Source organism: Manis pentadactyla, chromosome 12 (assembly GCF_030020395.1).
Source record: "Manis pentadactyla isolate mManPen7 chromosome 12, mManPen7.hap1, whole genome shotgun sequence".
Lineage (NCBI taxonomy): Eukaryota > Metazoa > Chordata > Mammalia > Pholidota > Manidae > Manis > Manis pentadactyla.
The window spans coordinates 107985064-107997995 of record NC_080030.1 but is presented as its reverse complement, the minus strand read 5'-3'; the positions used below and the strand labels follow the sequence as shown (position 1 = coordinate 107997995).

Sequence of the window (12932 nt, the reverse complement as noted above, 5' to 3'; positions counted from 1 at the left end):
CAGTAGGGTAGGCATAGAAATGGGACCTCATGGAGGAAGGAAGGAAGGAAGACAAAACACAGTGGGAAGAACAAACATATTCAAAAGGATTCTGAGAGAGAAATGAGAACCAGTCTTAGTCATGGGTCCGTGAAAAATACGAGTGACCTAGGAAAACAAGTACCCTTCTGTCAGAGAATGCATAGAGCGTATTTGTTGCACTGCACCCAAGGCTGAACTACCAATCCTAGACCCTTTGTGTGGTCCTACTATTTTGGTGGTACTTTTTGTGAAAAGATAAATCCAAAATAATAGTTATTCTCCATTTAAATATTCATCATTTGCTTAAACAAAGAGGACAAAGCTCTGAGGCATAAGGAAGGGCTCCTCTACGGTGGACCAGTAACCCACCGCTGGGCCTCTGCCTTGGTATCAGTTCCGCTCTGGGACCGGCCCTATTGCATCTGCCCCTCCCACCACCCCAGGTCTACAGGAGGGCAGGCCTACGCAAGGCCTTAAAAAACAATTAATTGGAAGAAACCACTATCATGAAGTTAATCATTCCCAGGAGTAGGCACGAACATTTTTTGCTGATATAATAATAAATGTTAATGGAAATCCAAACAACGTGAAGTTTCACATAAGGGTATTCACCTAATTGGGTAAGAAAAAAATCCAAAGCCCATTTTTTAACCACTAATCTGTACTACCAATAAATTACACCAATTCATATGGCTGAGGCTGACTAGTTCTTCTCAGTAATACCTAATGGAGATCTCCTATGTACATGTAGTAAAAGAGACTGTGAAACTAAAGGTAAACATGAGTCATCACTTAATAGACCTAAAAATATAACATGGAGATACAACACACTATAGTAACAAGAAATCACAAGATATGACTCATACTACCTTGCCCCTATGAAATAAACTTAATTTCTGAGACTAGCTTAAGTAAAACAGAATTTTCAGATGAGCTAATTTTCAGTTTTAGGCAACCTAGAAATACTCCTCGCCTCGGCATCTCTCCTAGCCCTTCTAGGGCCTTTCTAACTGCTCCCCAGTGCGATCAGGTTCTTCTGCTCACAGAGCGTCAGTTTTCCTCAAGGACTCTCTCAGCCTTCTCTCCTTCTGACTCTACAAATAACCTCAGGCTAGTTCTGCCATTCTCAGGGCTCTCACCGCCTCAAGCTGGACCCCGTATTTCCCACAGCAACACTTACGCACCTGGAGCCATAGCAAACACCGCAAATCTAACAAGTCCAAAACGTAATCTCCCCCTAAAATGCCTCTGGCTCTACTTTGTGTATGTTTGTTCGTTTGGTTTCTCTTGACTGATGGATGGTGATGCCATCAAACTACCCAAAGTAGGAAACAGACTCATCTTAACTCCCGTCTCTCCTTGGCTCCCCCAAAGCCTATCCGATTCCACCCAAGTTGTCTCTGAATTCCATCCACTGGTGCCCTGCTCCCCATCTTCCCCACAACAGTAACTTAGGTTCCACACTGCTCTCCCCTGAACTACTTCAACTTCCTCCTTAACCACCCAGCTTCCATATTCCCCCATCTGAAAAGTCCAGATATGTTTTTCAGGCAGCAAGAAGAAAAATCATGCTAACAGATCTGACACTTCTTTTAGGAAACCTCCAACAGCATCCCTCTGAGCCTAGACATTTTCACACAGTATATACAAGACTCACAGATCACAGGCCACCTTCCTGGCTTCATCTCTAGCTGCTCTCCCTGAGGGACCATAAGCTGCTCAGGGCCTTGTACAGCTTGCTTTTACACTTTTGCTAAAAAACCCTCCCCTCTTCCAGCAGAGCTGCTTTCTACTCTGAAGTCCTATACTTCAGATGGGCCTAGATGGTGGGTTATTAGTGTCCTTTGTTATATTAAAAAGCTAGCAGAATAGTGGTTAAGTTTGTGGTTCTGAAGCAAAAATACCTAGGTTCAAATCCCAGTTGGGTGGCCATGCCTGTTTATTCATCTATAAAACAGAGATAACAGTAATTTTATAGGGTTTTTATGAAGACTAAATTATGAAAGAAACTGCTAGTAGTTCGCCTGGAATACAGAAAGGGCTCGCTAAATGTCAGCTATTATAACTTCATCTCCCTTCCAAGATTGAGCTACTCAAGGGCTGGGACTGAATTTCATTCACTTTTCCCCCCTCACACTTAATACGAGGCTTCAGTTGAACATAGTAATTTTGAGGCATTTTCCACTCATACCATGGCCACTCTGATTTCTAATAAAATACTTCCTCTTAACTATTTGGAGATTGAATAACTGTTACATTAAATGAAGATACACTTAGACCACCTACAAGAAAACAGGCTGTGAAAGCAAAATTGAGCACAAATACTTAAATTACAAAAGATACCAAAATTCACTTTCAACAATTTAATAATCTAATGGAAATACAGGTACCCCAAAATGGAATTCATAATGTTGTATTTCCCTAGAAATTGAAAGTTAGGCAACCAGGTAAGTGATTTAGATGTAAAAAATTTTAGGGCCCCTAAATTATCATAGTTCCCATTGCCAAAATGTCTTCAAGCCAGGGTGGCATTAAAGCTTAGATGAGGCATGAGACTAAAGTTAAGAACATGCTCTTCCTTCCTCCTCATTCTTTTCCTTCATCTATTTCCTTTTGTTTAACACAAAGCCAAGGCCTCCCTGACATTACGCTGCAGTAAAGAGAAGGCTTGAAAAGATGAAAAAATAGGAAAACATAAATGTAAACAGTAAATAACAAAAAAAAATCAAGAAAGGGATGTAAAAAATATTATTAAATCAGACTCTAAATACTGTATAACATTTCAACTTAAAGTTTCCTTGTATTTAAAGAGGGGGAGGGACCATCTTCTTCCCTAACTGCATTTTCATCAAATCTTCACACCCAAAACTGGCTAAATTTTGAATACAGGAGGCAGTATGAGAACAGGTTAACAGCATAGACTGTAGGGCCCGATATAAGTACAAATACAGCCTTTATCTGAACCCACAAGTTCTGCCATTTAACTAGCCATATAATTCTGCAACCTTGGATTCGTCATTCCAAAATGAGGATAATGACACTTAAGTACTGTATGTAGAAGGCACTTAGCATATTGCATGACACAGAACAAGCATTCGATAAATCTGATGTATATTATGATGCTAGTCCTTAAATTTTAATTTTCATAAATTGTGGCACATGGTACATGCATAGAATGGAATTGTTTTAACTACTTAGAACATGAGGCAGTTCTGTACATATTGATAGGGAATTCTCTCCAAAATATGCTAAATGAATAAAAGAAAGGAATTGAACAGTGTGTAGTATGTTATGACTTCAAGGCACCAAATTTTGTGCCAAGTGCTGAGGAAACAATGACACCTGGTCCTTGCCTTTCAGTAGCCCGCAGTTTAGTGGGAGTATATGAATAGAGCAGTAAAATTAGCATTTCTAAGGGCTGGGTTACTCAAAATTTATGTTCATTCATTCATGAACACGTAATAATTCCAATGAATGAATGAGGCCAGCCCGGTGACGAAATACGGCCCTCTCAGGCCTCTAGTGACCTCAGAAGGACACAGAGACTATCCCTCAATACGAGGGACACCCTGCGTCCCCAGGATCCCAAGGGCGGGCGGGGCCGCAGGGGTCAGACCTCGGGTTTCAGGCTCAGTGCCGGGTCAGCAGTCCCGAAGCTTGGGAAGGGCAAGCCCCGGGCCCCAGGCCCTGGCCCCGCACTTGCATCCCTTCAAGCCAGGCACGTCCACACCGGGGCTCACCGGCTCTCAACTCCGAACGGCCAGAGGGGGCAGACCCTGGGCAACCTCTGAGCTGCACAGCGGCAGTCCCGCTGGGGCCGCTCCCCCGGCACTCGCGCCCTTCGCGGGCAGGCTGTAACGGGGGGCACAGAGGCTGAGGCTCCCCCCGAGGAGCCCCGGGCCCTACAGCAGGTCGCCAGGGGCAGCGGGGGACACGGAGCGAGAGGCTGACGCGGGGCTTCCCTGGTCGGGCGCAGCCGGCTCGGCCTGCTCACGGCACAGTCACTGACCTCTCCACAGGGGCCTTCCGGGGGCGGCGGCCGGAGGGGCGGCGGCAGCGGCCCAGGCCCCGCACCCGGCACATCTCCCTCTCAGCCGGCTGTGCACGGAGCGCAGGGTAACCAAGGGCGACCAGGAGGCCGCCATGTTGAGCTCCGTACAGGGGGAGGAAGAGGAAAACTTTATTGAAACCCAGAAGCAAGACGGTGGCACAGCAAATCCAGCCGTGTTCGGGGGAGGGCTCCGCCCGAGAGGACGGAAGGGGGCGGCGGGAGAACGCGACCTGTAGTCGCGAGGGTGCGGGCCGGGCCCCGGTGCCCTCCTGTCCTTCCGGGTGCGGCCGGCGGGGACTGCGAGTCCCAGCGTGCAGCGCGGCGGGGGCGGGGGTAAGGGGCGGGGCGTGCCGCTCTGGGGGCGGGGCGTGCCGCCCTGGGCGGGGCAGTTCTCCTCCCACCGCCGGCCGCCGAGAATCCCAAAATATTTTCGCGGAATTAGGGCAGGAGGTGACGTGCAGGCGGTACCACGCCTGAGCCTTGTCGGCTAGCGTACCGGACCGAGGTTCCGAAGCCTAATAAATGGTAGGTGACCCAATGGGCCCTCATATGTTAACAAAATATCGATGTCACGTCGTCACATATATTCCTAAATGGTAGCCCCAGTTTTTTCGCCTCCCAAGTCATCTTTGGTAGAGTACCCGAAATGTGCTCCTGCAACTTTTGCTTTTATTTGAATAGCATAAATTATTTTCAAGTTGGCAAACACTCAAGTGTCTGTGTTTGTAAGTGACATGGGAAAGCCGATGCCCCGAGGTGGCAATGAGAACGTGGAGTGGCCAGTGGATAGTGTATCCAAGGGGGATTCCTAAGTGACCTGTCCAAATTTGACTAAACAAAAATTCTTTGAGTCACTGTGTTTTGAGAATACAAACTGCTGCCCCAAAGAGGCGGCAATACAGTAGGAGAGATTTTAAAAGGCCAGAGAAGACTCCACCGCGCGATGTGGAATCCATGGAGAGCACTTTGGCAGAGAAATCACGGTTTACCTTTAACAGACGACGAAGACCTTCCAAGAATGGAGAACAGAACGAGCTCCGGCAGGCAGGCAGGAAAGCCTGGATTACAGGAAGGAGAAAGCCAACTTTCAGCTATGTCAAAATTAAACTACAACTGACTGTACTGGAGGAGTTCCAGGAAGTTAGGCAGTTGGCCCTCAACAGAAGTTTCCAAAGCAGCAGGAAAAGCAGAGCGGAGCATAGTGTAATAATTGGGAAAATTCCCTACCAACTCTCCCGAACCGTTATGGAAAACTTTTTGTGATTATATCTTTCAAAGTAAGTCAGTTTACACTGTTTGTTTTCTATCTTTAATTCTATTATCTGACATGACAAACTATTCCTGCTGTAGTGAATGTTTTTGTTTATTTGTTTAGTTCATTTAGTGTTTCTAATTTTTGGTGTGACACTTTGTGAAAGACCTTTGGAAAAAATCAGACTTTCTTCCTTGACTTGCACATCTATCACACTCAAGACGTTCAGAGATGATCTAGTTACTTTGTTTGCTCTGAGAAAAGAATTGCTTACCTTAGTAAAATTACCTTGTATTAGAGATTCCAATAGCTTAACAACAGTGGAAGTGAAGTAAGCATTTCTGAAAGAGGGGAAATAATTTAGATTACGTTTGTTGTATTGCAGAGAATTCATTATGACCAGAAGACTAATTAAGCAGCCATTGTTAACTGTTTCATTAAAACATCAATCCTGTGCTCCAACTGTTCTGCATTGCTAAAACAAATTTAAAAAGCAAAAATAACCCTAAAAGAAAATTTGAACATTATCAGAAAAGCGAGAAGTAAATCAGAACACCAGAAAGCATTATCTTCTCCTTACTAAAAAACTTCCCTAGAGAAAGTGCCAAGTAGTTCTAGCATCTAATCTAGCATTCTAACCAGACTGAAAGTATCCAGAGAAGGACAAATAAAATAAGGAAGGAAAAGGGAAAGAAAATGGTCAATGGAATACACACTATAGTACGAGCTACAAGATACATATGGGTTCTGATTTTGTTGCTACTTTAACCTCTCTCTTTTTATTTTCCCTGTCTATAAAATTAAGATGCTGCTGTCCTAGCTATCTCACAGAGGTTTTGTGAGAATTAAATGAAATAGTATGTATATGCAAAGGTTAATCGAATACAACCTGTAAATAGAAATTGAGAGGGGTAAGGTCAAAATCTAAAATAAGGAGCCTAGGACAGCATGGATTCATGATATCCCAGAATTACAGCAATTGTAAGTGTACTCTAAAGCTTGAAAAAAAGTAGGGGGAAATATAAAAATAAAACAAAGCGCTATTATTGAACCTTAACATTTCAAGTAGCAAATTTATGAAACCCATTAGTAGCCAAAAAAAAAGGAAAAAAGAATTTCAAACAGGATTTAAATAAATTAGATGATATTCCATAATAAATATGGATGATTCAGAATATTTAGTTTTCTCCAGCTCTAGTACACTACAATTTTCCAACCCTAAGTTCATGAGGTTGCCACCTTAGAGGACGCCTTTTGGTCAGACATCAGGGACAGACTGCAGGTGGGATAGGCCATTGGCAGGAAACAGCCAGGACACCATTTCCTAATGCAGTTACTGTTCTTAGGACCATTTCCCGTAGGGGAAGAGGAGGCCCTAATACCTGACTCACGCTACTGCTATTCTATCTGTAGCCTTTTCCATCTCAGTAGACGGCAAGTGGCCTGCCAGTCGCTCAGCCCATGTATCACAGGAGAGTCATCCTTTCTCCCTCATCCTACATCCAGTCCTACAGTGAATTTGTTGGCTCCACCTTAAGAAGTATGCAGGATCCCATCACATTTCACCACCAACCCTGGGCCAAGGCACCGTCACTTCCCTCCCAGATTATTGCACCTGCCTTCCAAACGGTCTCTCTGCTCCCACTCATGCCCCTACAGTCTATTCTCCACGCAGCAACCAGATTTATTTATTTGTACTTTAAGCTGCATCATGCCATTTCTGTGTTTAACAGACACTGGTATCTCTCCTTACCACTCAATTTTTAAAGAAGCCTTCAAGGCCTCGTGAACTGGACCCCAAGTAGCTCTCTGATCTCCTCATATGCCACCTTGGCTTTCTCTCTGTTTTTGGAACTCTCAAGCCTGCTTCCCACCCCAAAACTTTTGCATTCCCTGTCCCTTCTGCCTGTCATGCTGTCCGCCAAGACATCTACTTGGTGTGCTTCATGCCCTTGCTTCCTGAGGACCCCTTCTCAGGTGAGGCCTTTCCTAACTACCTACGTAAAATTACAGTCTCACTCAGCAGTACTTTTTCCTCCTTCCCAGCTTTATTTTCTCCACAACGCTTCCCATCATTCGGCATAATACATACTTTACTAATTTATTTACTTATAACCTGATCTTACTGCTCTTTCTAGAATTTAAGGTGCATGTGGGCAAGGATTTATGTCTGTTTTGTTCACTGCTGTATCCCTAGAACCTAGAATAGTGTCTAGCTTAGCAGACACTCAATAAATGTTTGTTGAATGACTAAATAAGTAGTCTTAATAAAAATACAAAATTTATCATCTCATTTTTTCTGCAAAAAAGCAAACTACCTGTGTAAGTCCATCGAGAGGAAATCCCAGGGCAAAATACCTCTAAAAACCGAAATCAGTCAAAGGGAGAAATTAAGTTTAAAACCCATTTATTGCTTACAAATTGCAGTCCGGGGGCCCTCTCTCTTTCCTGCTCCAGCAGAAGCAAAACCGACCCTCGCCTCACCTCACCTCACCTCTCAGGTACAGATAAACCTCCTTGCCCAGGTAATTACCCATTAATATGGAGATGAACTTCTCTCCAACCCTGAGGAATGATGCCAATGCACTAAAGCCATGCTTCTTTCCACCTCTGAACACCTGTTGATATGCAGATGTACTAAAGCCAGGCGAGATATTCTGGAAATACTCCAATTTTACTGACAACCTGCTTCATGAAATCAGTGATGCTTTTAATATTTTAAGCCCATTTTAAAATTTATTTTTAAAAATACCATCAAAATATCACAGAGGTAACTGGAATACAACCAAAGAGCCCTTATTTTCCACTTATTTATTTATTCATTTATTTGTCATTACACATGATTGCTCTTAACTAGTTTCTTCCAATTTAACAAAGAACCCAGAGCTACAAGAAAAAAAATAGTTCATTTGAAGATACATAAAGAATGATTTAAACCATAACTCATTTTTTTATAGTCAAGTGCAGACAGTCAAATATCTAAATTCCAACATTTTTATTTAAAGATACTTAACCAAAAATATAAATTAGGTTATGTAATGTCAACAAGCTAAGTAAATAAGTAAATAAATATGCTTAAGTCCCTTATTAACTATGGAAACTTCTAAACAAGATATACGTATCTCAGTAATACAGATTTATGTAAGTATAGATTTTGTCACATTTGCTAACCTTCCAACAAGTTACCTTTTGTTCCTTCACTTGAAACATTGTTTAAACTGTAGAGACTAGCTAAAGTAGAAATATTTGAAGTCAAGTCCAATGCTGAAATCTTTAGTTTCTTTGTACTTATTTTCAAAAACAGATTAAAAAATAACTGATTTTGTGTTTCAGTTTTAAATATCCTTTATCAGGATTTTTTTTTAAATTTGAACCACATGGTAATATGTCTGTGTTTATCTGTACATACATATATCATCCTTTAATGTTCCTAAACCAAATTTTGGAGGGGAGATTTCCTTATATAATTTCTCACATGCCCTCTCTGCCATCTGTCTTACTAAAATAGCTGCAACCCCCCAACCAGTTCTAACCTGCCCCAACTGCACATGCAAATTTGTAATCTGAAAGCTACCTTCAGTTAATTTTTCTTCCTCATTATTCATTCACATCCAATCTTTTACCACATATGACTGAATCTATTATCTTGCTATGACTTAAATCCATCCCCTATTATTGGGTCTTATGTTCTTCCTAAGACTAATGAAGTCTTCTTCTAACTGGCTCTGTCTCTTTCTCCTCCACTCCCTCCTACTGTCAGGCTTCTTTCCAAAAATGTGACCTATATGACCACATCCTGTCACAGATTCTGAATTTACAATGCTTTCCTACTTTCTACAGAATGAAATACAATTCCTTTCCATGGACCTTTAAAAAATCAAGATCTGACCCCTACCTACCTTACCATCTTTTCATATCAGTCAAATGATTTAGACCCAGAAAACATGCCATGGGTGATTTACTAAGTATCTCATTTGTTTTCATAGCCCCCATATATATTATTTTGGAAAAACTAGAAAATTGATCCCATTCCCCACTCTCTACCCTCACTTTTATTACCTAAGTGTTTTCTGATCCCTGTTTTTAATTAGGAAAATCATATTAATAAAAATAATTTTTAAAACTAGTAATTGAATTTTAATATTTGCAGGACAATACTGATTGAATACTGTGTATGTATTCAGTATTCATCATTACAAAATAAAGAAACTTCATGTAGCTGTATATCCAGACTTATTAAGACAAATTACTTTTAGATCCTCAAGGGATCTTTAAGATCTTCTGATTTTAAACCAGCCATATTGCATATTAAGACTCAATGATCCTGGGAGATTAAGTAAGTGACTTACTCAAACATCACAAGTACTAGCCTTCTTGAAGTGAACAGAATGGTAACAAGGACTGAAAGCTTATCTATTCAACAAAATATTTCTTCAGTAGCCCCTAAATCACATTTGTAAAACTAAGGGGCTGACTCCCATCCCAGTGCAATTCAAAATACGCATATAACTTTTGACTCCCCCAAAACTTAACTACTAATAGCCTACTGTTGACAAAAAGCCTTACCAGTAACATAAAACAGTCGATCAACACATATTTTGCATATGTATCATTGCTGTATTCTCACAATAAAGTAAGCTAGAGAAACAAAATGATTTTTCAAGCTACTGCAAACCTCCAAAAACTCTGCCAATATATTTATTGAAAAAGATCCATATACAAGTGGACCTGCACAATTCAAACCCACATTCTTCAAGGTCAACTGTTGTGGGTAAAATTGTAACATTTCCAGAGTATCTCCCTGGCTTTAGTGCATTTGCATATCCTCAAGGGTGGAGAGAAGTTCATCTCTATGTCAATGGGTAATTACCTGGGCAACCAAGGGCATGTCTGAACCTGAGCATTTAAGAAGAGGGGCTGGCTTGCTTGCTGGCTTGCTTCTTCTGGAGCAGAGGAGAGAGATGGCCCTGGACTGCAGTTTGTAAGCAATAAATGTGTTTTAAACTTTATTTCTCCCTTTGACTGGTTTCGGTTTTTAGAGTTATTTTGCCCCGGGATTTCCTTTCCCTGGACTTACAACTGTATAGACAAAAAGTAGACCATGCTACATAGAATTTCAGTTGCCACTCAGCAAGAATCATAACCAATCTAGTTGTGTTGGTTGATTAGCTGGATTTGATGCAATGTTATAGTAGTAGGAATACATACTATAAATCAAAGAGATTGAATGCTTTTCAGTTCTGTAGACTGCTATTCAAAGGAACTAAAGGTGGCTTAAAATGCAGCCAGTCCGGGGGACTTGGTGATGGGGGGAGTCTAGTAAACATAATGTTCCTCATGTAAATGTAGATTAATGATACCAAAATTTTAAAAAATGCAGCCAATCTTTAAAACTCAAAGATGCAATCATGAAATTCTGTGGACTCATTTGTTTGTAAGTGTCAGTCAGTACTTGCATCAGCTGCCTACTACACTCAAATTCACCACGACTGGGCCTAGACTTCAAAGGAATCCAACTGGGTGTTTATTTTCAAATGGACATCTCAAGGAGATTACCTGGATAACTTTTAAGTCAAGGTTAAGTTTTACTCACCCAATTTTACTGGTAACAGAAGTTCTTTTTCTAGAGTTAGATGATAAAACCTGAATGCCTTTAGTCACAGGACAGAGCTAATGCAAGAAGGGTTCATTCCATAGTTGAGTATCTTCCAAAATCAAGACTGGAGAAAACTAAGGAAGGAACCAGTTAAGGAAAAGTGTCATGAGACGCTAATGTCTATACACACCAATTATAAGGGCTCAATTTTCCCAGCATGTATCTCACTTACGTCAAGCAATTCTCATCAACTTCAAGGAGAGAGATGTGCATCCACAGATCCGAGTTTGCAGTATCCAGGACTTACTCAGCAGGAATACATTCTATAATTTATGGTACCAGGCTTCATTTCTTTAGTCCAAATCAACTCAGCTGGATTTTGAAGCTTCAGTTCTTGGAAATAATCAACTGTCCCTTAAAATATCAGATCCACTTGGCTTTATTTCATACTTCAATCTTGTTGATTACGTAGGATAGGCCACAGTTTAGGTCTATAGTCTGAAGGGCAAGATGTGTAATATCAAACTATGCTATACTACTATGTAGCTTTCTAGTATCAAATCATCAAAATCTATTTTAGAGGTAATTTTATAAATAGCAAAGAAAGAAGCAGGAGATATAATTTCCCGTGTTTGCTGTTCAGGAACCTAAGAAAATACATAATTCTGTTTACAAGTACTACTTTTCAGCTTTAATTTGATACTATACTACCAGGCAAATTTTTAATGTAATTACTTTTATATAATAATTATGATCTTGAAAGTCTGCAAAGTGAGTAAAGGGCATTTTCTAAGAAATAGATTTCTGGATTTAAATTATGCAATTTTTCTGCTTCTAGTTTTGGTAATATCTAATTTATTATCCTCATTATTATTACTATTACTAAATAGTAATAATGAAATTATGAAGTGGCAGGTATAGAGGTAGACCTTTACAAATATCTGAGACTGTAGGTCTAAAATGCTTTTAATTAGACTTCAAAAGTTGACACAAGTATATCCCCATTATCTTTTTTTTAGCATTTATTAGTTTGACTCACTCTCCCATGTTATACTCATCAGCACCTGTGCCCATTTAGCAAAGAATTCAGTACAAATCACTCTGAATTGAATAGACATCTCTAAGAAGCATTACAATTGTTGCAATATTTTTAGAAACTGAAACAAGGAAATAAACAACTTCAGTAAAAGTGATTTAAATAACAAATAACGTATCTTTATAAACAGCTTATCTCCTTGAGAACAAAGAATAAACAAGGAGACAAGGGTTTTTTTTTTTTCCTTCCACTATTAAAGCAGATCACAATATGAATGGGTGAAATGTCATGAATAATTGGAGAAAATCACAGAGTAATCTTCGGCAAAAACATCTGATTTATTTAAATTGTCGCTGTTTGTCTTATTAGAACCTTTATTTAACCTTGTTATCCACAATGCAGTATTCAAGCTGGTTTATCAAAAATATACTTTGGAACTAACCATTTTTTTAAAATTCTGACTTTCTCAAATGCAAGCTATGGTAATGCAAACTTCCCATGGCAGCTGTTTTACTTGGGACCTAATTAACTGACATTACATTAGACTCATATGCCCTGTGAAAACCAGTGTTTTGAATCTAAAACAATAGTAAATAAATCAAGACTTTGAAACGTTTTGTCAATAGATTTAAGCTCAGGTTTCTGGTCAAGAGCATCATCAGGCCTTCCACTACTAGACTCATCTAAATGCAGCTTCATTCAATATGCTCTGCTCAAAAACCTGACCTCAAACCACCAGTCACTCTTGATTATGGCATTCAAGGCCTCATCCTATGCTTTTTTTCCAACCATGCTGTTTCTTTCTAGTTAAACCCATTTCCTTATTAACTCCAACACAGATTCTTGGAAGTTTAGGGCTTACTATGTGCCTGGCACTTCTAAGTGTTTTATATGTGTTAACTCTTTCAATGCTCCTTGCTCCCCCGTAAGGTAGGTCCTGTTATTGTCCTTATTTTACACATGAAGAAATGGAGGA

At 40.3% G+C, this 12932-nt stretch overlaps 1 protein-coding gene across 1 annotated transcript in view; it reads right to left on the bottom strand.

The window, feature by feature from the left end:
* Positions 1-4362, bottom strand: part of AFG1L (AFG1 like ATPase) — a 158650-nt gene extending 154288 nt beyond the window's left edge. The window contains exon 1 of the mRNA XM_036902913.2: positions 4031-4362. Within this exon, the coding sequence (XP_036758808.2) occupies positions 4031-4166 (136 nt within the window). The 5' untranslated portion in view covers positions 4167-4362. The remainder of the gene's footprint in view (positions 1-4030) is intronic.
* Between the last annotated feature and the right edge of the window lie 8570 nt (positions 4363-12932).